This window comes from Sylvia atricapilla, chromosome 20, assembly GCF_009819655.1.
Source record: "Sylvia atricapilla isolate bSylAtr1 chromosome 20, bSylAtr1.pri, whole genome shotgun sequence".
Taxonomy (NCBI): Eukaryota; Metazoa; Chordata; class Aves; order Passeriformes; family Sylviidae; genus Sylvia; species Sylvia atricapilla.
The window spans coordinates 10,389,081-10,414,961 of record NC_089159.1 but is presented as its reverse complement, the minus strand read 5'-3'; the positions used below and the strand labels follow the sequence as shown (position 1 = coordinate 10,414,961).

Sequence of the window (25,881 nt, the reverse complement as noted above, 5' to 3'; positions counted from 1 at the left end):
CTTGTCATATTTTTTTCTAAATTTTGACTTAAAAAATAGGGTCACTTAAAAAATAAGTCATTTAAAAACTGATATTGCAAGTTTATTGAAGATAACAAATACTACAAATGCTCTTATTGAACAAATGCTCTTATTCTAGCAAATACTACAAACTTCATGTATTCATAGACAATGTCAAAGCACAATAAATATGGTTCAAATCAGTCTGCTTCGAAAGTAATTAAGCTGGTTTAAGAAATTCTTGATGGAAAATCTGAAAGGGCATTTTGAGAGGGACTAGATCCTGTTATAGTGGTTGAATCAGAGTTGTGACTAATGTATGGTTTTCTTTAAAAAGCAGTTTGGTTATGCCTGTGCAGCATCTCAGTGCTCAGGGTGTTGATCAGTCTGTTCCTTGTTCCTCTGTGGTTTTTGAGCATGGGCAGATTTTCTCCTTTTGTTTTATCCTGTTCAGCTCCTGTCACCCTGATTTCTGGTCAAAGGAGTAAAACCAGTCTTGACACTGCTTACAGAAAGCAATTTAACACAGTCTTACTGCCTTCTGGATCCACACGTGGCTGCAGCATTCCCACTGGCATAAATGGAAAAACTCTAAAATCTGGATTTAGCTTTCCTGGCAGGGAATTCTTGTTGTTACTTGAAATCCCAGTTTTTGCCTAACATTAATGGTGCAACAAAGGCAAAAGATGAATTTTTACCTGACTGCAAATTAAATCTCAACTACAAAATTGGTTAAAACGGGTTTGTGTGTCTGGGGTGGTTCTTTGCTTTCTTGTTCATTTTCTGCTGCTTTGGTGAGTCTCTCAGCAGTTCCATCCTCAGATTTCCTTGGGGCCACAGCGTCCCTCCCTGATGCCAGCTCCTGCATTATCAGCTCGGTCCCACTTGTCTCCTTGGGCATCCTGTGCCAGGTTCCTGCAGCCGTGGGCCATAAGCTGTTGGTGGCCAGGAGATCTCCATTGCTCCTGGGCCGGCGTTTGCCCTGCTGGGCTCTTTTGAGGTAGGAGATTTTGTTGGCTACTACCACAGTGGACAGGAACAGCGAGGTGCAGAGGAGCACAAGGACTGCTATGACAATGAAGCAAGTCACTATGAGAGACTTATTGTCTTCACAGGTTTCTTTGGTCGTTGGGCTCTTGGGTTTGCTGCTTTTCCCCAATCCTCCCGTGGTGGAAACTGCACTTGGGGCAGGAGAAGTGGAATTTTGGGCCCTTGTGGAGGAGAAGGATGGCAGGGCACTTGGCATTTCAAAAGTAGTCGTTTGGCTGCTGAAACTGAGGCTCGGAGGAGAATCTGTGCTTGCTTCTGTCCTGTTCTGGCTCCCGCTGAGGTGATGGCTGAGGGGACTCCAGGTTTCTTCTCTGTGGTGAGGGTAACCTGTGTGATTTGCACTCGTGTGCAGCCACAGGGAGAAGATGATCATGACAGGGAAGGTCAGGTGTGGGTTTCTGCATCTCTTTGTCTTCATCCTCCTGTTGAGTCCCCTGCAAAAATACAAAATATGGTGCTGGTTTAGCAGATGCTGGTTTATTAGAGGTTCGGGTTGGACTTCTCAGGCTTCTTGGTGAAAAATACATGGCCTCCTTTTGGGGGGAGGTAGGAGGAGGAGTTCAAGTGGCCAGATTGTGAAAGAATAGATTGGCTCGAACTGCTGACAGTTTGAGGTTTATAGAAAACATACAAACATCAAAAAAGAACATGGAGCAAAGAGAAAAAGGAAAGTGTTTCCTACTGAGGACTTGGTGATGTCAGGGCAGACTCTGGGAGTTCCTTCTCTCTGAAGCTGCCCACCCAGTCATCACTTCTGCTTTTACACAAATACCCTGTGGAGGTTACAGGTCACTGCCTGCTTCTCACCTCCTGAATTCCCCTGGGGTGGGCAGGGGAACCCTGCAGGGAACAACAGATGGGCAAGGGAAAAACTCAAACCCAAAATGTTCCTGTAAGTGACAGCAATAACTCAGTGTGAATTGTGTGTAGTTCCCAGCACAGCTGTCTGGAGTGCTTTAAAATGCCCTGGAAAACCTTTATTCTCGTGTTTTTCTGCATTTTTGTACAGAAAACTCTTTATCACAAATGTACTTCTGGTATTTTTCTCCCGAACATTCTACAGATTGTGACATTTTCTTTAAAACACCACTGATAATTATGCAAATGAGAGTAACCATTCATTTCATATGTTCTGTTTCATGTTTGTGTGGCATTCAAATCTGTACCTGCTGAATTTTTCTGGAGGGTAGGAATGTGAGAATGGGGTTGGTCTGATTTGAAGATAACAACCTCAAATTTGTGTGTGTGGAAATACAAAAAACGAGAGAAGTCATGTTCCTGGCGTGTGACCAGGTGAAGGGAAGGCAGAGATGTGCCTGCCTGTTGTTAGGGGGTCTCTCCTTACACAGTGAGGAAGCAACAAAAGATCTGTGTCTTTAATTTTGCAGTTCACCCATAACATAAAATTATTCTCCATCCTGAGCTTAATCCTGTTTGTACAGTTTGAACTAGAAACCATCTTAGTCATAGACTGCAGCTCAGGTAGGGTTTTGTTTGTATGTGGTAGAAGTCACCTGGATGATTCCTTGTAGCACACTGTGAAAAGGAAAGGAAAAGCAAAGCCAGCAAAGCTTGAGGGGTTGTAAGATCTCAGTTGTTTTGAGCAGAGCAGGCAGAGCCAGCACAGCTCCACTGCAGAGCTGCTGTCCCTGCTCTGCCCCGGGCACACTGAGCCCAGTGTTCCCTGTGGCCTTCCACACCAGATGTGCTTCTCTTAAAATCACTGGGCTCGTGGTGTGAAGGGCTGCTCTTGAAACCACCAGGGCAAAGGATCTCATCTTTAAAGAGATGGTTTTCTTTTTAGTTCAACCCTTTGTGTCTGGCTATTGACTGGGTCTCAGTACCCAGCGAGATCTGCAGTGCAGGGACAACAGAGCCAAGTAGTGGCTGTCACTGTTAATTCCTTGGAGTCTGAGCATGAATAACCTTTAACATGATGAAAAATACAGTTTATCAGCTTCCCTGGTTCAGTTGGAGATACCATTTCTACAGTTTGTTACCACTTTTTAATTACTCAAACTTCTGTAAAAATACTTTTGCCTATCACTTTTTACAAAATGTAAGAAACTTTGAAGTACAACTTAAAACAGGAGAAGGAAAATGTGTACTCACCTTGCCAAGATGTAGTCAATCATGGATGTTTCAGATGTTTAGTCCTTTGATAACAAGGTTCCTTTGTGCATATATTTGCTCCCAGGATGCAAACAGGCATCAGTGTACACAGGGAGATTTGGCAGTGCTGGTGTTTTTTAGGCAGACTCGTAGCTGCAATGGCATGTGCCTCTAAGTGAGGAACTAAAACCACAGTGATGACACACTTCCTTTGGGTAACAGCTATACCATGACACCTTGGGGGAAAAACACCAACCCGCCCGACTTAGCTCTCAGAACCACAGGAGGTCATGGGGAAAAAACCTCTTGTGCAGATAAATGTTCTGTGTTGTGTCTCCTGGGCTGTCCTGCACTCAGGTGCTGTCCAGAGAACTGTCACAAAACCCCTAAAGCTACACCTGTGCTTAGAGCATTTATCAGCTCTTCTGTAGCCTGTTGTTTGCCTTGGAAGAGCTGAGTTAATGACAGCTCAGAACAGTGACAGTATTTAAAAATACCTTAAATTTTCAGAAGCTGCTGATGAATTTATTTGTAATTAATTCTCCCTGCTAGAATTCAGTCTGCTGCGTGAGCCCTGGAGATGTGGTTTAAGCCCAGTCTCAACATTCAGAGAATCTTTAAGTGAGAAAAAATATTCTCAATTATGTGACTGTTTTTGAAAAGAGCTGTTTCTGTAGGCAAATCCTCAGCGGACTGGGCATTCTTAGAAACACCCCCAGGTATTGGAGTGCTGCTGGATGGAGTAACTGGAGTAGCTCTGGACTCTCTGAAAAAGTTGGGGTGTGGATGTTTGATTATTCTTAAGAATCCTGAGATTAATCTTTTTCCACATACCAATATAGATATAATTTGAATCTCTAAGGCTGTTACACAGTTAGAGGCACTTAGAGGTTGTGGGCACTCCAGGATGAATCTGAGCTCAGTCCAGGCTCCCTCATGCTGGGCACTGTAGTGGCTGGAGTGTGAGCAGAGCCTGGGCCAGAGTGGAGGTGTCCCTGCTGTGACAAGGGCCAGCTGCTGCTGGACAGAACTGGGGAGCTCTTGGTGTGCTCTTGGTGTGCCTGGGCACCCAGGGCTTTGTGCTGGGGCCTCACACATCACCCAGCCACCTCTGTCCTGTCTTACAGGTTCAAGACTGGTCAGATCAACGGGGATTTGCTGATCTACCACGTGCTGCTGACCCTGAAGCCATACTATGCAAAGCCATATGAAATCGTGGTGGACCTCACCCACGCTGGCCCCAGTAATCGCTTTAAAACAGACTTTCTTTCTAAATGGTTTGTAGTTTTTCCAGGCTTTGCTTATGAAAATGTCGCAGCAGTTTTTATTTATAACTGTAACTCTTGGGTCAGAGAATACACCAAATACCATGAAAGGCTCTTGACAGGTTTGAAAGGGAGCAAAAGGCTTGTTTTCATAGACTCTCCAGGGAAGCTGGCAGAGCACATCGAACACGACCAGCAGAAACTCCCAGCAGCTACCTTGGCTTTGGAGGAGGACTTGAAAGTGTTTCACAATGCTCTCAAACTGGCTCATAAAGACACCAAAGTTTCTATTAAAGTAAGTGCTTTTAATGCTGTTCCTAGTGGTCTGTTATATTTGTATAAGGATTGGAATATGATTTTCCTGTCTCTTAACTCTCCTCCCTTGTCTCGAGGAGAAGTCACATCTCTTTAGTATGCCCCGTTAGGAAGTACAAAACTTCCTACATGTATCATTCCTGAAAGCAGAAGCGTGAGGCTTTTCTGGGAGGCTTTTCTGTGTGTGTGGCTGCCGGGAGGTGCTGAGGCAGTTTTCTCTCCTGTGCCCAAGGTGGGCTCCACGGCGGTGCAGGTGACGTCGGCGGAGCGCACGCGGGTGCTGGGCCAGCCCGTGTTCCTCAACGACATCTACTACGCCTCCGAGATCGAGGAGATCTGCCTGGTGGACGAGAACCAGTTCACCCTGACCATTGCCAACCAGGGCACCCCGCTCACCTTCATGCACCAGGAGTGCGAGGCCATCGTCAGGTCCATCATCCACATCCGCACGCGCTGGGAGCTGTCCCAGCCCGACTCCATCCCCCAGCACACCAAGATCCGGCCCAAGGACGTGCCTGGGACCCTGCTCAACATCGCCCTGCTCAACCTGGGCAGCTCTGACCCCAGCCTGAGGTACTCCCCCCTGCCCACTCACAGAAACCCTCTCTGCACCAAAACAGCCTTCTGGCACCTCTGCTCCGTAAAATGCCACTTTTAGTAAATCAGGGTTGAGTTTCTGTCAGTGAAGAAGGGCACACACTGTCAGAGGAAGTGGAGGCGTGAAGGAAGCTTAATTTCTCTTTACAAGAAGAAGTGGTTCTGCTTTGCACTCTGTGTTTGTTGGGTACATATGATTTCCATGGTGCTGAGCTCCTTGTTTAGAACGTGGGAGCTGTAGCCCTTAGAGCAGCTTGTGATTTGTGTCAGAACAGGCTCCCCCAGGCTGGCTGCTGACCAGGGCCACCCCTGGGCTCTGGGCAGGCTTTCTCCCAGCAGCTCAGGTACACCTGGAGGAATTTAGAATTACCAGAACTCCAAACTGTTCTGACAAGTCCAGTACAAAGCCCTTCAGACATACTCTGTAGCCTTACCAGAAATTGTTCAGAGCAAGTGGAGGAATAATTTCTTCTATTTCTCCAAGGAAATTCTTTTTTCCTCTGAATTGTAACCAGTCCAGGGAAAAAGTTCACGATTTAGGTGTAATTTCTACCACAGCAGCATTGAATTGATTTTTGCAATGTCAGTACTGCAGTGTATAATGTGTATATGTTCAAAAGTACAAGAAAGCTCTTACAAATCACATTGTTTGCTTTGTTACAGGTCTGCTGCCTATAATCTTCTATGTGCCTTAACCTGTACCTTTAATTTAAAAATCGAGGGCCAGTTACTGGAAACTTCAGGTCTGTGTATTCCTGCCAACAACACACTATTTATTGTATCTATCAGTAAGACTCTTGCAGCAAACGAGCCACACCTCACCTTGGAGTTCTTGGAGGAGTGCATTTCAGGATTTAGCAAATCCAGTAAGTAACTCTTGTTAGTGCCAACCATGACTAATTTGAAAAGATTCTAATCTCCAAAAAGATTTTAGAGCTAGCTTAGTCACCTGAGCTTCCTCATTGGCTCTGTTGCTGTCTCCATGTGCTGTGCCTTTTTGGAGCTGCTCTGTTCGCCCATTGTCCTTTGCCCAGCTGGGACAGTAATTATCACAGGCACTAAAACTGAGGGGGAAAGGGCTGAGGAGGAGTTCTCCCTGAGGAATGCTGGCTGTGTGTGACCAGTGGCTGTTGCTGCAGGCATTGAGCTGAAGCACCTGTGCCTGGAGTACATGACCCCCTGGCTGTCCAACCTGGTGCGCTTCTGCAAGCACAACGACGACGCCAAGCGCCAGCGCGTCACGGCCATCCTGGACAAGCTCATCACCATGACCATCAACGAGAAACAGATGTACCCCTCCATCCAGGCCAAGATCTGGGGCAGTCTGGGGCAGGTACGAGTTCTGCACCGTTTGGAAACAAATGTGTGTTTTCTGGCACTTCAAATTAAAGTGTGTTCTTGCTGGGGTCAGCGTTTGATAAAGAGTTATGTCTTAAAGTGGAAAATAAAATAAAAATAGTGCTAAATTATCCTTTCTAGTTCTGAATCACTGGCAGTAAAGCCTAATGGAATTCAGCTTTATGCTTCTAAAGTTTACATGGGGCTTTTTGCCAGTAGGGTAAGGAATCACTAAAATGGATGCTTCAGTTTGTGGTAATTGTGCATCTTCAGCTAAAGAAATAAAGCATTGCTGTTTAAAGGGTGGTTCACTGTGGAAAAGTAAAGTTAATCTGACTGGTAAGAAAGGATTCTTTCTTTGTGTCAGATAACAGATCTCCTGGACGTAGTGCTGGACAGTTTCATCAAAACCAGTGCCACGGGGGGCTTGGGCTCCATCAAAGCTGAGGTGATGGCAGACACAGCTGTAGCACTGGCTTCTGGCAACGTCAAACTGGTGTCAAGCAAAGTGAGTTCCCTCTTTGCCTTCATTTCCTTTTATAGAATAATTTCAACTTACTACTGTGGCACTGAGATGCTTCCTGGTGACTCAGGACAGGCAACAATGCAAAACCCGTGATAAAACAGGTTCCAAGCAATAGAGTAATTCCAGTGTTCAGTGTTTGAGTAGAACAAAGTGGTTGCTCTGTTTTCAGGTGATCGGGAGGATGTGTAAGATCATTGACAAGACCTGTCTGTCCCCCACGCCCACGCTGGAGCAGCACCTGATGTGGGATGACATTGCCATTCTGGCTCGGTACATGCTCATGCTCTCCTTCAACAACTCCCTGGACGTGGCAGCACATCTCCCCTACCTCTTCCACGTGGTGACTCTGCTGGTGGCCACGGGGCCCCTTTCCCTCAGAGCTTCCACTCATGGGCTCGTCATCAACATCATTCACTCCCTTTGCACTTGTTCACAGCTTCACTTCAGTGGTGAGCTTTTTTGGATTTTCAATGAAGCTGATTGCTCCTTAATTTGTTTAACAAATATTTGAGTTGTCGTTCTCTGCAAACTGTTCTGAGAGTTTGAAAATAGTGGGTTGTAGTTGAGCGTGAATACAAATAAGAATGAGGATATGATCAACAAGAAATGAGTATGGAATTAAAAAAATATCTTACTTAGAGCAGGTGCATAATGTAAATTGTTTGTATAATGGCTTTTAGAAAAAGAGAAGAAGGTACCAGTGATTTTCTGGTAAGGCAGAGGAGAAAATACATCTGTGCTGAAACTGGCCCATATGCATCTTGTGAAAGGTTGCATAATGTGGTAACAAAAACACCAATTACATAAGGAAATTGGGAAGTTAAAGTGTTAAAACAGGTATTTTATCTACTTTTGTATTTTAGCAGTCCTAAAATAATTGGTATTAGCAATTTGGCACTTCTTAGCCCAGAAGCACAATGTAAAACCAGATTGAATTTTGTGCAGAAGAAAAAAAATGGAAAATTATGTAGTCTTGTCTTTTTATAAGTGTCTGAAATCTCATTTTCTGTCTGTACATATCAGCAGGGGCAGTGGGTGCACACACACATGCAGAGGTGTCTGAGCCTCCTGCTCACACAGTGGGTTTGAAGTGTACTGAAATCAAGTGAAAGGTCAGAACTGTAAAGATACTCAGTGCCAGAGCAGGGCCATCATCTTCTGCTTTAAGTGTCTTTCTTCATGCGAGTGCCAGAACCAAAAGCAGAGTCTGCTGCAGTTTGAACTTCCACTTGTGTCGGTATTTCAGAGCAGGAGCACTCTGGGTTTCCATTTAATGAATCGCTGTGAGGAGAGCACACAGAGCCACGTCTTTAAGCAAGTTCCTGTGCAGCAGTCTCTAGGATCCACTCCTTGTGGCTGGTTTCAGCAGTGGGGCAGGAGGGCAGAGCTGCTGGCCTGGCTGGCAGCAGCAAAGGGACACTGTGGGAACGGGCACAGCGACTGCTTGGCTCTTGGTGTCCTGCGGGGGAGAATGTGGATCTGAATTCCCCTGGTGCCAATCTAATATGTGCACCTTTATTCAACAGAGGAGACCAAGCAAGTCTTGAGGCTGAGCCTGACTGAGTTCTCTCTGCCCAAGTTTTATTTGCTGTTTGGGATCAGCAAGGTGAAGTCAGCGGCGGTGATCGCGTTCCGCTCCAGCTACCGCGACCGCTCCTTCTCACCCGGCTCCTACGAGCGTGAGACCTTCGCCCTGACCTCCCTGGAGACTGTCACCGAGGCCCTGCTGGAGATCATGGAGGTGGGTGGGCCTGGGGGAGCCCTGGGGGACCCCTGGGGGACAGTGGGTGACACCTGAGGGACAGGGAGTGAGCCCTGGGGGACGGGGTGTGAGTTCTGGGGGTCAGGGGGTGACACCTGAAGGACTGGGGGTGACCCTGAAGGACAGGGAGTGACCCCTGGGGGACAGGGAGTAGCCCCTGAGGGGCAGGGGGTGAGTTCTGGGGGACAGAGAGTGACCCCTGGGGGACTGGGGGTGACCCTTAGGGGACAGGCAGCAGGCACAGGGGATGTGCCTCCTCCCAGCTGATTTCTGAGAGCCAACCTTCTGCACATTGCCAGTTGTACAAATGCATTTTCTCCATGTGACATCTGTTCAAACAATCTAATTCTCTTCAGGCTTGTATGAGGGATATTCCAACGTGCAAGTGGCTGGACCAGTGGACTGAACTCGCTCAAAAGTAAGTGATAGACTTCAGAGCCTGAGCTGTCCCTGCCTCTGCTGTACTCCCAGAGTTCTCATCTTTTTGTTATCTATATTTTGTTTTTTCTGTGTTGTTTAATGCAGTGTGCTCTGTTTCTTCACAGGTTTGCATTCCAGTACAACCCCTCCCTGCAGCCAAGAGCACTGGTTGTCTTTGGCTGTATAAGTAAACGAGTGTCTCATGGACAAATAAAACAAATAATCCGAATTCTCAGCAAGGTAATTGGGCCTGTCTCTTTTCCTTTGTGACTCATAAAGGAGTTATTTTTAGCTTTATACTCCCATCAAATATAGAACTTGGCATAATTTTAGGATAAATGTTTTTTCAAGCACGTTCTTGTACAGAACTGATTGGAAATACACTTCTGTAGACCAAGCTTCTGAATTTTAATTGATAACTTCTGAATTTAAATTGAATGAGTTTCATCACTGCTGTGACTTCTAGAGTATCAGTAGGTCTCAGTATTGAGTTTAAAACTCCTGACACAGGTGGATCCAGCAGTCAATATTTGAATAAATGAGAAATTTTCTGTTAAGGTATTTACCAGCATGGACATGATTCATAGCTTCCTTTTTCTTAAAAGGAAGTGAATAACCTCATGTGTTGTAAGTAAATATAGTAAAGAGCTGATTTGTATCACAGAACTTGACAGTGATGTTCCATCATTCTAAAGCAGGTTGTGTTCCACACACAAATGTACTAAATATGTATCCTTTAAGCATTTCATTAGAGTTTTATAGACACAAACTTTAATTGAATAGTGTCTAAATGATAAAAGAGCTTTTCTCCAGCTCTTACAACCCCCTGCAGCCTGACTGTACACATTGGTACACATTGTGCAGCAATACATTTATTTCTGCTGTCTAAATCTCCTTTTGGAAAAGTTCGTGAGAGTTGGTTTAAAATGAGCTCAGGTTTTGTAAGTAATTGAGAAAAACAGTTATTGTGCAGAGCTTTGATCTTCTTTTTACAAAGCAAAATGTAATTATGGTTGTATTTTTAATTACTCCTTTTTTTTTTTTTTTTCAAAAAGGGACTTGAGAGCTGTTTAAAAGGCCCTGATAATTATAATAGCCAAGTTCTAATAGAAGCCACAGTTATAGCCCTCACCAAGCTGCAGCCTCTCCTTAACAAGGTAAATCACTGTCTTTTTGAACAAACAGAGAATGTATTTTGTAAATTATGATTATGGATATAATCTCAGAAATACAGGTGTCAGGGGTTCTGAAGGTGACCCTTCGCTGTGGCTGATGCAGGCAAGGAGCACAGATGGGAAGTGTGGCAGATTGTGGGACCAGTGAGAGGCTGCAGAGATGCTGGGGAATGTTCTGTTCTGCTTCCCAGAGAGGGGCCCTGGCAGCTGTGCCCAGGCTGTGCCCCTTCCCTGCACAAGGTCCCAGTGCTGCCCTGAGCTGTGTGCTGTGCCAGGGCTGGGGACTGTGTGCCACGTGCTGCTTCAGCCTCAGTCACTGCCAGGCTCCTGCCTGAGAGCCTCCTGCAGCTCCTGGTGGTGGACTAAACTTGTTCTGGAAGAGCTCTGCTCAAGGGACCCAGGAGGGGTTGGATGGCAGTTCCTGCTGTGTGTGGCTCAGATTTTGATGAGGAAATGCCTGGCCAGCTCTGTGTGCAGAGCTGCAGTTCATGCTCACACAGAGAACTCTGTCCAGGGCAGGGTGGGTCTGGCACTGGGTGAGCAAGGAAGGGATGGAGGTGAGGAGGAAAGGCTTGGGAGGTGCAGACAAGGCTTGACATTGATTCCCTTTCTGCTGTTCACCTGTGAAGTGCATCAACAGGTGAGCATCTGTTCCCCTGGAAGGGATGTGGCTGAGGACAAAACCTGCCACAGGGGGGACGAAGCCTCCCCTCTGTGCTGGTTGTCTTTCACCTGCAGGAACTGACTCTGAAGTGCAGTGGGGGCTCTTTCTGTCCCTGCAGGACTCCCCTATGCACAAGGCTCTGTTCTGGGTGGCCATGGCCGTGCTGCAGCTGGATGAGGTGAACCTGTACTCGGCAGGGACAGCCCTGCTGGAGCAGAACCTGCACACCCTGGACAGCCTGCGTGTCTTCAACGACAAGGTGAGGCAGCCTCTGCTCCTGGTGCACTCACAGCTGATGGGACAGGGGAAAACCCACCTGTGTCCTTGAGAACACTTGCTCAGCAGCTGAACCCGAACTTGTGTTAGAAATTGGGTGATACCCACAGACAAAGATGTGGAGAGAAGCTGTCGGTACTTTGTTAGAAACTGGAACAGAAATGTCCAGGTGTGATCTGTGAGAAAGTGTTTGATATTTTCCTGTAGCCTCTAAAAGAGCTGTTCTGTCAGTTAAACAAAAAACCCAACAAACTTGAGATGTCCTGGGTCACTTCCAGTGAGGTTCTCCTGTGTTATGTTTTTGTGGGTCAGAGCCCAGAAGAAGTGTTCATGGAGATCAGGAGACCACTCGAATGGCACTGCAAGCAGATGGATCATTTTGTTGGGCTCAATTTCAACTCCAACTTTAACTTTGCACTCGTGGGACATCTCCTGAAAGGTAAGGGTGCATACTGCTCTTTGTTTGAGATGAACACTCTTACTTTGGGAATAAAAACTAGTCAAGGGATAAAGGGGCCACACTGGGTGGTGAATTTTGAGTAACTTGGATTACAGAGTAGATGCAGAATTAAACACTGTTGGATTAAAGGACTTCACCAGATTTCCTTTATATATCTCCTGTGGAGGTCTTTAGTGGTGCTGCTGAAAGTTCTGAACTGTCACAGGGTGCAGAGCTTCATTTGCTGCAGTCTTTTACTTCTTCCTCCAAGAATGTCTCTCCATATTTCCCTGTGCTCAGGCTCACTGCGTTTTTAGAAGACTCATTTGTGACATAACAGATATAATGTATGCACAGACATTTGAAATTATGCAGTTTTGAGGGGAGAGACAAAGAATTAGTCTTAAATGTACCATTTCTGGTAGCACTGTGGTCTCTTACCCTTGAGATAGAATGTCTGAGAACGTGCTGGACAATATTTATAAATGCTTTCAAAATATTAGTGCTTCATAAATATGGATTCCAAAGTTAAATACAATCTTTTGTGTCTTAGGGTACAGGCATCCTTCCCCTACCACTGTAGCAAGAACAGTGAGGATTTTGCACACACTCCTTGCTCTGGTTAACAAACACAGGAACTGTGACAAGTTCGAGGTGAACACCCAGAGCGTGGCTTACCTGGCAGGTAATGAACTGCACCTCCTTTCCAGGCTGGGCTGACTGAAATGGAGTGGGTTATTGTGGAGTTCCTTCAGGTTCGGGTTGTGAAAATTGTACCAGCACAAAGAGAACGTGTAACTGGTGGTCAGCAGTGTGGGCAGGGTGGACACATCAGGAAGGCTTTTTGGGGACTGAGGGCTTTGCCAGCACAGCACGTCCTCTGCAGCTTTGGGGCTTCTTCAGGGAGGCTGGAGGTTTCTTGGTGTGAATACTCCAGTGTATGCCTGACAGCAGTCAAGTTTCCACTGGTCTGGACAGAGAAATTGTGACAGGTGAGGGCAAACTTGTGAATCTTGTCACTGTAGCTGGATGGGAAACAGAATTCTTTTTTAATGACCTGCTTTTAATCTGTACATTTCCTAAGGTGTAACTGCAGCTCAGTGGCATTGATGTACATTGGTGTATGTAAGAAATGCAGAGGGATGGATTGTGGTTTATACTGTTCATGATGTACATTGGTGTATATAAAATGCAGAGGGATGGACTGTGGTTACACTGCTCATGGTGTATGTGAAATGCAGAGGGATGGACTGTGGGTTATATTGTTCATGATGTACATTGGTGTATGTGAAATGCAGAGGGATGCACTGTGGTTACACTGCTCATGGTGTATGTGAAATGCAGAGGCATGCACTGTGGTTATACTTGTTTCTGAAGCTGGCCCTGCCTCTGTTTGCCCTGCAGCCCTGCTGACGGTGTCTGAGGAGGTGCGCAGCCGCTGCAGCCTCAAGCACAGGAAGTCTCTGCTGCTGACAGACGTTTCAATGGAGAATGTTCCCATGGATACGTACCCCATCCATCACAGTGACACTAGCTATAGGTTGGTTGTCTCCCTTGTAGGGCAGTTACCACACTGCAGGGGCTGTTTCCTTTAGTGAGTGAGCTGTGCTGAGAACTGGGCCCCACAGGCAGCACTGACTCCTTGGCTCTGGTGGCTCCTGACAATTTGCTCCTTACACTGGGATCACGAGTCACAGAGAAATCTGGATGTGCAGTTTGTACAGATTTCATTTTCAGAGCTTAACTGCTCTGGAGGCTGTTAAACATTTTGCTAACATCTTTCTACAAGACCTGATTTAATCTCATTCATATTTTAGAAGAACATTTTGTTTGTCCTTTTAAGAGCTTCAGGGCATGTGCCTGTCTGTGCCACTGGGAAACCTTGACACCTTTTTACAGCCTGTGTGCAGCCAGAGGGATCAGCCAGGAAATCAACTGGAAGTGCCATGGAGAGGCTGTGTCCTCCACAGGGAGCACTTCACTGATGATCTCTCTTTTTAGCATTGAGATTGGAGTAGCTGATGACTAAATGTATTTCATCTTGCCCAGTAGGCTGATTCGCTTGTGTTCTTTTCATTGCTTTATTTTTTATCTCTTGAGCAGCACATTCACATCAGATTGTTTGTTTTCATTAGCTCAGACGTTTTTGCAAGCAAAGTAATTACTATTCATTATTCTGTGTTTTGGGGAAATCAACCAGGTAGGAAAGATGGGTTTATGAAAGGATAATTTGGCTGCTTGAAAGACCTCTGCCTAACTAGCACAGTTTTAAGATTTTCTTAATGGAATTTCTCTGCACTTTCAGGACACTAAAGGAGCACCAGCCCTGGTCATCCCCCAAGGGGTCAGACAGACACCTGGCTGCCAGTTACCCAACAGTGGGACAGATCAGCCCTCGCACCCGGAAATCCATGAGCCTGGACATGGGGCAGCCTTCACAAGCCAACACTAAAAAGCTTCTAGGTTATTAACATAACTGATTTATTGGTCTGTCTACAGAGTACCCTGGGAAGCGTTACTGGAGAACAATTGTTCTTGTATTAGTTCTGGCTTTAAGGGCTTATTCCTGATTGAGAGGAATAAGTGCAGTTTCTGCAAAATGCAAATTTCAGGGCACTGGACAGTTAAAGAGGACTCAGTTCTTTTGGTCATGAAGGGGGGCAGCGAGAGCAATGCTCAAAATATGCATGTTGAAGTGGAGAAAAAATGATATTCCAGATCCTGAAGATTCCTAGTGCCAGTTTTGTGCTCCCAGCCTATTCCAGCAAACCCAGGAGGTGGTATTTAGCTGCTCCACTGAGTGCTCTGGTTGGGGCTGGAGGAGATGCTCCCCAGACACGGTAGATGTGTGTAAACAATCTGATTCTTACTCATGGCTTCTCAGTGCATCATGTTTACAACAAACCCGTGCATCAGAGGAACAAGCTGAGTTGCTTTGCAGAACTTGTGGAAGCCCTTTGGCATTACACAGGTGGAAGAAGAGGGGCACTTCCTTCATTCCAGCCCTTTCCTGCTTCCTTTTCAGTAACCACGTCCTGGCATGTGTATTCCGTGTGGGGGCCAGGAGTCCATGGCATGCCCCCTGACTAATTGCATGCTCCCTCCTGTGTTCTGTGAAGCACTTTGGAAGCTGTGATGGAGAGCGGCATGGTGTGATCGTATTTTCTGTCCCATCCCTGAAAATGGTGACAAGGCCCCCAGATTCCTATCGACACGTGGTAGATAGGGGAGTAGCTTGGACAGAAAATCAGAAGAAGTTAGAATATGGATTTAGGTTTAATGTTTTTAATTGCCTGATAAATTGTTTTTAGGTACAAGGAAAAGTTTTGACCATTTGATATCGGACACAAAGGCTCCTAAAAGGCAAGACATGGAATCTGGAATCACAACGCCTCCCAAAATGAGGAGAGTAGCCGAAAATGATTATGAAATGGGTGAGACACAGGACTAACATTTTAAGAATAATACTAATTATAAACACTTTGTATATCTATACAAAGGACTATTCCTAAATTCAGTGTTTATTTACCAAGGTTGCTCCAAGGTAAGGGAGAAGCACCTCTCTTAAGCAATGGCTTCTGCAGGGTGCAGCCTTCATTTCTCTGGCAGCTGCACTGGAGCTGCTCAGTTTACAGGTGCAGAATCAGAGGCAGCTCTAAAGGACTGCATATAGGAGTGCAGTGAAATAAATAGCATTTGGCCTTCAGCAATGAAATAAATAGCACTTGGCCTTCTATAAGTTAATAAGCCCCAGGTGCAAATTCCTGCAGGAGATGGAATGTGAGCTGATGCCTGGAATGCCTCTCTTCATCTTCTCCCCCATCTGCTTCCTGTGCCCCCACCCCCAATTGCAATGCAAGACCAGGGTTCTTCTCTTGGATCTGCCTGACCCTAAATTTGGTACTTACACCCCTGGGCCTGTATTTCACTGAAGAGGAAATTGGGGTTTTTGTTTGCCATCTGATAACACATCCCATGTAGTGGTCCAGTGCTGCTGCACCACGGCACAGTCGTTGCTTTGACCTTTGTGACGAGGCCGGTGAGCTCTGAGGTTTGCACACGACTGACTCTGGTGTGCAGAACCTGATTCTGTCTTGCTTTGGGTTTATTTTGCTCTGGATGAGTTGCTCTTTTTTATCTGGCAGAAACCCAGAGAATATCACCACAGCAGCACCCACACCTGCGGAAAGTTTCCGTTTCCGAGTCAAACGTCCTCCTGGATGAAGAAGTTCTGACTGACCCAAAAATTCAAGCACTGCTGCTTACAGTTCTTGTAAGCTTTCTTCTGTGTCTTGTCTGCTATTTTCTGGTGTCCTTTTATCTCCCAGCAAAACAAACATGTTCCTTGGAGCTTTTCGTGCCTGAGTTTATGACAAACTATTTTGTATAATAAAAGGTTATTAATACATTATAGTTTAAAAGAAATGAGCATGGTTGGAATCCCAGCATAATTCAGTTTAAAAGTCATTAACTAGTAGTAGAGGTGCAGTGTGATAGCACTTTCTTCAGCTGTACCACTGCAGTTCCCCTCCAGGTACGGTTCAGAAAGACTCAGTTACGAGATACGTTGATTGGCAAAATACAGGTTGTTGCCAACTGGTTCTGTTGTTTCTCAACAGAGACGTAAATCAGTCCTTTCTAACGCTGCTTTCTGCTAGTCAGACTTGTTAAAGCCTGTAAGCAAGGCTGTCACACCCCGGTGCACTAATGGCTCCTTCCCTGCCAGGCCACGCTGGTGAAATACACCACGGACGAGTTCGACCAGCGCATCCTCTACGAGTATTTAGCAGAAGCCAGCGTTGTCTTCCCAAAGGTCTTTCCTGTTGTGTGAGTACCTGAAGTTCTGCTTACAGTAACTGTACCTCACTCTGCTTTAGAGCTCTCTGGTCCAGGACAAGCATCTACAAGGTACTTGCTTGTGTGGAGGTTCCAGGCTGCAGTCTGTCTGTCCATGCTGGTGGAGTTTAATTTGTGCCCCAGGTGTTTCAAAGCTGATTTAAAGCCTAGTGCAGGTGCTCTTTGGATGATTCTTTAGACACCTGCTGTAGTTTTGCTGGAGTGAATATGGGTAAAGGAAACCCAGAAGTGTCAGAAGTTAAGGTGAGCAGGTGTTCACAAACTGACCTGAGCACATCGTTGGAGTCTTCATGGAACAGAGTTGGAATTGTGCTCTGAAATCACTGTGGGGGCAAAAATCCCACCTGAACTGCTGATTGCTAAAGTCAGTTGGGAACTGCAGGTTTATTTTATTTAATGACCAAAAACTAAGCCACTTCTCCTTTCTTCAGGCATAATTTATTGGATTCCAAGATCAATACCCTTTTATCGCTGTGCCAGGATCCAAACTTGTTGAATCCATTCATGGGATTGTGCAGAGTGTTGTCTATCATGAGGAGTCTCCACCCAATACCAAACGTCCTATCTACAGAGTAAATATTTTTCCTTTTTTAAAAACCAATGTGCTGTACTGGGAGCACTCTGTTGCCTGTCAGGTGAGAGCTGGGCTTTCATGGTGATGTTCCATCTGTTGTTGCAGGTTTTGGATTTAATGGGCTGTGGAGGTTTGCTGGCCCCTTCTCCAAGGTAAGAGCTCTGTGGGGTCTGGGCTGTTTGGTCTTTCTGGGACACGTTGGTGCTGCAGCAAAGGTGCTCATAAGGAGGAGCATTCTCCTGTGAGTGAGCAGAGAACGTCAGGGGCACCTCCAGGGCTAAAAGCAGCCCAAGGCCTGCAGCAGGTGCTGTGATAGATAAGTTACCAAGCAGCCAGGTGTGAGTGCAGCTTTTCCTGCTCTCCAGGTCACTTCATTACATGTATCTGGCAGGGTAGAGGGTTGATTTGATAACAGTGATGGTTCCACGAGGCTGAATTTTGTGTTGGAGCAGAGCCAGTGGAGCACTGCCTGTGTGTCCAGCCATCCCAGGGGAGGTGGCCCAGGTGTGGGGCTGGGGCAGGAGCTCTGCAGCCCCTTTTCCTGCCCCTGGGCTCCCACACACTGACAGCACACTGATACCTCACCTACAGTGTGTATATTAAGATTGGTCTGCACAAGGCCACAAATCAGTTTTTACACGTACATCAAATGCTTTTGAAAATTTCCAGGCAAAACTATGGGACTTGAGAGTGAGCTCTGGAGCAAAGCTCAAACTGACAGGAAAGTACAAAGGAAAGAACCATCTTTTTTCCCTCCCATCTCCCACAGCAAACCCAAATCCCAGACTATGCTGAGCTCATAGTGAAGTTCCTTGATGCCTTGATTGACACGTATTTGCCTGGAATTGATGAGGAAACCAGTGAAGAATCTCTCCTGACCCCCACGTCCCCGTATCCTCCAGCGGTGCAGAGCCAGCTCAGCATCACTGCAAACCTCAACCTCTCCAACTCCATGACCTCACTTGCCACTTCCCAGCACTCCCCAGGTCAGTGCCTCTTCTGGTACCATCTGGGTGGGGGAAATGTGGGAATTTCCTGGTTTAGGAGCCTCATTGGCCCTTTGGATGTGTATGTGTCAAACACTGGTGCATTGTGGAGTCCAATGAATATTAAACTGTTCCTGAGCTGTTACCCTGTTGGTTCAGATCCTGGATTTTATCCAGAATAAAAACACTCTCCCAAGTCACTCCATGTGAAGGGAAGAGAATTAAAGACATCAGAACAGCAGCACTGACATGTGGAACATGTGCCCTGCAGGGCATCCCTGGCTCACAGGCACTGGGATGGTTTGTTCAGGGTGCAGAGGACTAAGGCTGGGCTGTTGGAATGATCTGGGAACAGACCTTGCTGTCAGTGTGGAAGGACATTCTGGGCAGCATCTTCCTGTTTAGAACACAGCAGTGGCAGCTCCAGCAGTTGTTTCCAAGGATGAGGTGATGGTGCTGGATTGGGCTCTCTGCAAGGGAAAGAAGCATTTTGCTCTGTAAATGTCCTCCTTCCTTCTGCCCCACTTTCCATTCCCTCTTCCTTTACAAGCTGAGAGGAAGGAATTAATCCAGCTCGTCAAGTATTCCTTCCAAGTGCTGTGCAAACAGATGGCTTTTGTCAAAGGCTGGTTAAGAGTCTCCACAAACAGAGTTGGGAGCTAGGGAACTCGTTCAGGTTAACAGTGAGTCTGAAACAACACACTGCTGGCACTCTGAGCACTGTTTGCTTGGAAATGAAATTTAAAACACCAGTGTGAAGGCCACGTGTTCAGCAGCACTCAGTTAAAAGAAGTATTTTCAGCCAAATGAATTTATTATGGCTACAAATACTAAGTTGCAGATACATGAAAATTTCATTTCTTGCATCTGGAAACAAGTAGGCAGAATCATTGTTTATAAATGTTTTGTCTGTCACCATCTCTGTTCCTTTTCCTCCCTTTCCCCGTCTCATGGACATTATTCACTTACGTTTATTTCTTTCATTCTGTGTCTGTGAAGCTTCTCTGCCTTGCTCTAAGTCTGCAGTTTTCATGCAGCTGCCTCATCCAGGTACTCTCTTCTTTCATCATATTTGCACGAAATGCTGCTTGAGCTGCGTCAGGGCCAGGCTGTGGCATGAGCAGCAGTTTCTGACATGGGAATGGCTTCAGCAAGTGCTAAGCTGGTGCATTTTCTTGGGGGCTGCCAATAATACCTGGTGGTGGAGCAGACAGTCACCCACAGCCTTGAGAACAAACGTGGTAACAGACAAGTGGATGCTTACTCTGGAAATCACTGTGCTGCACGTGTGAAGCTGAAATGAACTGTTTGGTGTGAGCTCTGGATTCACTAGGACTCAGCTCTGACTGCAGGGACACACGGGCAAACAGACACGAGTTCTTGGGACTAAACTGCAGCAGACGGGGGGCAGTAAATCAGGAGCTGCACACTTCTGCATTTCTGCTTTGTGTGGAGAAGTGAGAGAAAGCTGCAGAAGAGGGTTTTTTGCTCAGCCCGTGGGTTGTCCCTGTCCTCAGCATAGTTTTGGGGGTTTTGTGCTGCCACCTGCACAAGGAGAGGAAAGTGCAGCCTCTGGCTGGAGCCCTCACACTGTCCCTGTGCTGAGTGTGGAGGCTGTTCTTTGTTCTCACTAGTGCCAACACCAATTTCTTCCCCATAATTGTGGATATGTCACTCACAATAACAGAACTGTGTTCTAACCTTTGTCTTTGCTGTCAGACATCCTAACTTCTGCTGCTGACTGTAGTTGTGTCCTCTCGCATAAACCGTCCTGTCCCAGGGGTGTGAAGTGTTGGTGAGCACTCACAGACACCGTGTGCTGCTGCAGGGGGTTAACTCAGCAGTGTCAGCACACAGCAGCAATTGCTCAGGAGCAGGAGTGCACCAAGCCCAGCTCTGGGCAGTGACAGTGCCCAAAGCCACTGCTGATGGCTGCAGTGCCAGGCACTGGGTGATGCTGTCGTGTCAGCCTGGGGTCTTCACTAAGGCACTTCACTTTTGAGGTTTGTTTGATGGGACGTTTAGCAAAGCATAACAGTTTTGCTTTGCAGGACCTTGTCCTGCAGAGGACATGCAAAGCCTTTCAGAAGGGTCTAAGTTCGTGGGAACAGGTGTGTCTGGTGCCATCCTCACCCTGAGCCCCACAAGCCTCTTCTGCCACTCTGGGGCTGAACTCAGCAGTCACAGTTCTCGTGAAGAATCCCTGCCCCAGTTCCTCCGTGCCTGTTTCCTGTCAGGACCCTCCTTAGCAAACTGCTTCTTTACTCATTAAGAGTCAGTTTGGTGGTTTGTTTGGCGTTTTTCTCCTTCCTTCACTTAAGCAGACTTTTGTTTTCAGCAGGACAGCCAAGTTTTCTCGGTTTTACTCTCCCTTTGCCCTCTACCGGCCCCACAGGCTGGAGGGCAGGAGCGAGCGGCTCTGCAGCCCGTGCCTGCCACAAATTTGATTCGATTCTTTGATTTGATTTGATTCTTTCCAGCCTCGCTCGGCGGTGGCTGGCGGGCGGTGGGGCGGAGCCTGGCGGGGTGGGGCCCTCGGGGATCCGCCCCTCGGGGATCCCGCCCCTCGGGGATCCCGCCCCTCGGGGATCCGCCCCTCGGGGATCCGCCCCTCGGGGATCCGCCCCTCGGGGATCCGCCCCTCGGGGATCCGCCCCTCGGGGATCCGCCCCTCGGGGATCCGCCCCTCGGGGATCCCGCCCCTCGGGGATCCCGCCGGCAGCCGCTCAGCGCCGCGCTTGTGTCTCCGCAGGGATCGACAAGGAGAACGTGGAGCTCTCGCCCACCGCCGGCCACGCCAACAGCGGGAGGATGCGCCACGGCTCCGCCAGCCAAGTGCAGAAGCAGCGAAGCGCCGGCAGCTTCAAGCGTCACAGCATCAAAAAGATCGTGTGATTGTCGCTTTTTAATTTTATTTTTTTATTTTTGGACCTGACTGACACGCGCGGCCCCTCGCGAAGGGCCCTCCACCGGGTTGTGATGCTGCACTTGATCTGTACAGTTCCCATCCCGTCAGCCGCGTTGCCAGATGATCAACTCCTGACCCACTGCCTGAGTTAACGCCTTCATTCCCCCGTGTTCGGTTGCAGCCGGTGTTCAGAAGCACGCGTGTGCCCCGCGGGAGGCTGCAGTTGTGCAGCGCTGCAGAGCCGCCTCTTGTTCGAATCCAAAGCCATTCCCCAGCCCCGCCCTGTCTGCTCTGGCCTCAGGTGTTCCTGCCAAGGGAAGTGTTGATCCTTAACCCCGTTTGCACGCCTCGAGGTAGTAGTGGCTTCCTGAGCCGGGGAGGTTTCTCTGACCCTGGTTTTAATCCAAACCTGTAAGATTTTAGCTGTGTACTTTTTTTTACCACACTGAGAAGGAGTTCATGATAGCTGCAGTAGAAGGAGCTTAACAGAAGTGGTGGTATTAGGTTAAATTTCAGGTAATTAGCAATAAAGGGGAGAGGAAAAGGAGGCTGCAGGAGTCCCTCGTTCCCCAGACCAAGCTTCACACACTTGGACTGTACATGGACCAGACTGGACAAACTGGCTTTTTTCCCAGAGCTTTTTTTGTTTGTTTTGTTGGGGTTTTTTTTGCTGTACTTTATCTGCCCTGAGGAAGTTGTACGGGGTGGGGGAATCCCTGGGAGCTGCCCCTGGGGCTGTCACTGTAGCACCTGCTTTAGTTCTGCCCTTCCCAACAGCGCGCGCCTGCGAGAGCCCCTGGCAGGATATCCCGTGGGGAACGGAGGGAACATGGGCTGGGTTCATTCCTGGCTCTGGGGGAGAGTGGGTGGCAAAGCTGCCCCTGTGCTGCCCGAGCAGGGACAGGAGGAGCCACGTCTGCTCAAGGTACATGCGTTTAAATGAACTGACATTGTGTCCGGTCCCAGGGACACTGGTGGTGGCACGGTCCACCTCCCGGGGCTGGGCTCGGGGCTTACACAGACCTGAGGCTGAGGCACTGGCAGGGCTGGGGACGCTGTGCTGCCCAGGGAGGAGGTGCTGGCTCCAGGTGCTGCCCAGGGAGGAGGTGCTGGCTCCAGGTGCTGCTCTGGCTCCTGGTGCTCCTCTGGCTCCAGGTGCTGCTGGCTCCCGGTGCCCCGCGGACACACACGGGGTGTCTGAGCTGGAGCAAGCTGGAGTTCAGGCAGGGGCTGTGTCCCTGGGGGCTCACACAGCTCCTGCTCAGAATCACATCTGCTTCCCAGTTTCAGATGCCTCTGCTGTGGTAGGAATTCACAATCCTTCAGTGGCTTTAAAGGAAAAAAACATGTCCATTAGGTAAAGCCAGTCCTCCAGTGCAATCGTTAGTGACTTTCAGTAAATTAAACTCCACAGCTAAATTATTAGAGAATGGTACAATTAAGGGTTCCAATTTATTGCTATAGCACATAATGCCCATGTATCCACACAGTAACAATGTAACATTTATGTAAATAAAATACCTTTATTGTATTGATTCATAAAATAACATTTTCTTTAATTTGTTTACAGTCCTGGAAAAACTATGAACACAAACTTCATATGCAAATAGTTTGCCAAAACAAGAGGAAAAACGTAGAATTAGCAGTCATGGAATAAACAGGCTAGAAAGATGAACTGGTGCAATTAACCAAATGCCCTCACTCGGGTGGTGCAGGCGCCAGGCAGGACCGTGGTCACTGGTGACACAGTGGGGTCTGAGCAGGGCCCTGAGGCTGAGCTGGGCTCAGGGACAGAGCAGGGGCTCAGTTCTTGGCTTTGGGATCCCCAGGTTAGGAAACCATTGTCATCCCCCAACTCGGATTGTGAGGAGCCACCCCCTGGTGTCACTGGAGTTTGCACTGGGTTGTGCCCAGTCGAGCTGGTTCCAGCCCTTCCCATTTTGCTGATGACAAGGAATTGTAGAACCTGAGGATTCGTGTGTAGGAGGACAGGAAGCAATCTCTTATAAAGGTGGTGTGCTGTTTTCAGTTGTTTCTCGTGTGAGCAGGTCTCCTGTAAACAGGAACAGTATTTCCAGAGGAGCTGTCCTGCCTGATGGTTTTTGGGCAAGCCCTTCACTGTTCTGCATCGCCCATGTCACAGTGTCCCTCCATCAGAACTGCAGTGCTCCCTGCAGCACAGAGATGTGGGAGCACAGGGGACAGGGATCAAAGTCACCTTCCCTTTGAGAACTACTCCAGCCCTCAGTCCCAGCTGAAAAAAATGGTCTCTTCATAAAGTCAGGTGAACAAATCTGAATTTTCTCTTTCCTGAAGGAGGGAGCCTGTAGCCCTGGTTTGTGCCTGAGATGTCTGGTTTGCTGAAATTGCTTTCCCAGGGAATTTTCTCTAAACAAGAGACATGTTTTGGTAACAGTAAAACTGTTTACATGTTTTTCCCTAGGAGGGGCTTCTTCTTGATGTCCCTGTGGTCTGACCAATGTGATTGAAGAGGTTTGTCTTCTTGTCACCAATCGAGTTGGTCTGTGTAGAATAGTATAAAAGGGGAGACACTTCCTGAGAATAAAGGGGTCACTTTTTCAGCCTTCTGAAGTCGGAGTCTTTGTGGTGTACAACAGCATCAGGAGCCAGTTGGAGTTTTCCCTGTGTGAGGGGTTCAGTGAGAGGGCCTGGACTCTGGCAGAGCAGAGGTATCAGACACCTGTCAGGTACCGGGTGAATTGGGCTGTGAGGACTGCTGATGGCCAAGGTGTAATTTGGGATTGTGTGTGCTGCGATCGACAGGAACGTTGTCTCCTAGTACTGGTGCTTGGGAGGCTTGTGCTTGGCTCCCAGGGAACCATGGCCTTTGTGTAATGATTAAACTCCCATCAGTAATTAGTTGTTGAGTGCCTTACTGTCACTGTTTTGCTCTCCGCTCCCTCCAGCAGCCGCTGCTGGGATTTGCCTCTTTTTCTTTCTCACATCCTCCTTCCTTTGTCCTTCCCCTGTTTGAGCACTCTCCGTCCCATTCCATCCCTGGGAGCTCTGCTCCCATCCTGGGCTGCCCCATCTTCCTGCACCTGCTGCTCTGTTCTCTGGTGACCAGCAGGTTGTTGCTGGTGACAGTGTGGGTGTGAGCCCTGACCTGAAACACAGGAGCCCCATCCCAGGGTCCCCAGTGCCACTGTGCTCCGGGCAACCCACGGGCCACTGGCAGAGGCTGCTGCCCCAGGCTCTGCTGCCCCAGGCTCTGCTGCCCAGGCTCTGCTGCCCCAGGCTCTGCTGCAGGGCTGGAGCTGCAGCCCCAGAGGCCCTGTGCTCTGACAGGAAAAGGTGAAAATTCAGAGAAATCCGATTGGAACACGTGGACCACGTAATGCCCTCCTGGGGAGTGTGTGTGACCCCTGGCTCGGAGCCATTCCCTGCCCCGCACTGACCACAGCTCAGTACTGTAAAGACAATTAACATTCTGTTTGTGTTGTATTTTCCCTGACTAAAAGATAACTCAGTAGTATTTGAATAGTGCATAACCTACCTGTAATGATGCGATGTTTCTGCTTTAACCGTGCATGAGGTTTCCCAGGCCAGGGAACATTTCACTGAGTCTCGTGGGCCGAGCCCCCGGCGTGTGCCAGGGCTGGCTCTGACCCGGGTTGTAGGTTTTAGGGCTTTTTCTGTTTCATTCTAAGGTTCATTTTTTCCGAAGTCACAAAGCACGTCCTATTGTTATGCAACAAACCACAGACAGTCACTCAGAGTGTTGGTCCCACCTTTTTTTTTTATGCAGTATATTCACCTGTAAATAGTTTTGTGTAAAATTTGACAGAAAAGTTATTTACTACACTGTAAATACATGTGACAATATATTGTATTATTTTGCTTTTTTTGTAAAGCAGTTAGTTGCTGTATATGTATAACATACAAATTTGATTATTCTAGTGTTAGTAACTGTTAACTCCTCCTCCCTCCTGCTGGTGCGTTCCATCATTTAAAGCAGAAGCTGTGTCCGACACACTCACCTGTGTATGATGTCACTGCTTCCATCCAGCTCTGGCTCCCGAGGGTTTCCGTGATCCCGGCCGTGCTCTCAGACCCGGGCTGAGCTGGGACAGCCTGCTGCAAGGCACAGTGGTGGAACCTGCTCTCAGATAATTATTGTTCACCCCATCTCCCCTCATGTATGTACTTCCCCCCCCCCGTTTTTTTTTTTTTTTTGAAGTAAAATGTAAATTCAACCTGCTCCCAGTTGTGTGAAGGTCATTCCCGAGGGCTGCGGGGTGAAGGTGGTGGACGCTGGTGTCCTCTCTCTGCTGGGACAAGGTTGGGTGGGTTCTTTGGGGCTGAGCCAAGGGATCCAGCCCAGTTCCAGAGCCAAATCCCCCCACTTTCTCTGGGGAAAATTAAGATTCCAGTTAAAATCCAGTGTCTGGGGTTTGTCTTCCCAGACTGGTGCTGCTCTGGGTGTGGGATCCTGCCCAGATCTGACATTGCCTGTGGTGACTGAGGGAGAAGAAAGCCCATTGTCATGAATTTCATGTCACTTCAATAAGATTATCATAACTGAATAATAAATCAGAATATTTCTTTTTAAAATGTAAATTTAATATTGTAATAAAACAGCTGCTTGGTCTTAAA

At 47.7% G+C, this 25,881-nt stretch overlaps 2 protein-coding genes across 2 annotated transcripts in view; one reads left to right on the top strand and one right to left on the bottom strand.

Moving 5' to 3' along the window:
* NF1 (neurofibromin 1) overlaps nucleotides 1–25,881 on the top strand; it is an 81,737-nt gene extending 55,856 nt beyond the window's left edge. The window contains 25 exon segments of the mRNA XM_066333589.1: nucleotides 4,290–4,722; nucleotides 4,975–5,315; nucleotides 6,003–6,205; nucleotides 6,479–6,672; nucleotides 7,045–7,185; nucleotides 7,373–7,652; nucleotides 8,730–8,944; nucleotides 9,322–9,383; nucleotides 9,511–9,625; nucleotides 10,441–10,542; nucleotides 11,343–11,483; nucleotides 11,813–11,939; nucleotides 12,493–12,624; nucleotides 13,344–13,479; nucleotides 14,245–14,402; nucleotides 15,251–15,373; nucleotides 16,085–16,212; nucleotides 16,666–16,766; nucleotides 17,228–17,295; nucleotides 17,298–17,342; nucleotides 17,345–17,368; nucleotides 17,476–17,522; nucleotides 18,140–18,356; nucleotides 21,109–22,339; nucleotides 22,384–25,881. Of these exon segments, the coding sequence (XP_066189686.1) occupies nucleotides 4,290–4,722; nucleotides 4,975–5,315; nucleotides 6,003–6,205; nucleotides 6,479–6,672; nucleotides 7,045–7,185; nucleotides 7,373–7,652; nucleotides 8,730–8,944; nucleotides 9,322–9,383; nucleotides 9,511–9,625; nucleotides 10,441–10,542; nucleotides 11,343–11,483; nucleotides 11,813–11,939; nucleotides 12,493–12,624; nucleotides 13,344–13,479; nucleotides 14,245–14,402; nucleotides 15,251–15,373; nucleotides 16,085–16,212; nucleotides 16,666–16,766; nucleotides 17,228–17,295; nucleotides 17,298–17,342; nucleotides 17,345–17,368; nucleotides 17,476–17,522; nucleotides 18,140–18,356; nucleotides 21,109–21,251 (3,676 nt within the window). The 3' untranslated portion in view covers nucleotides 21,252–22,339; nucleotides 22,384–25,881.
* On the bottom strand, nucleotides 61–3,374 carry EVI2A (ecotropic viral integration site 2A). Its single transcript, XM_066333586.1, has 2 exons — nucleotides 3,163–3,374; nucleotides 61–1,484 (listed from the first exon to the last, which is right to left on the bottom strand). Exons 1-2 carry the CDS (start codon nucleotides 3,183–3,185, stop codon nucleotides 710–712), a joined length of 798 nt encoding a protein of 265 aa, XP_066189683.1. The 5' UTR covers nucleotides 3,186–3,374; the 3' UTR covers nucleotides 61–709.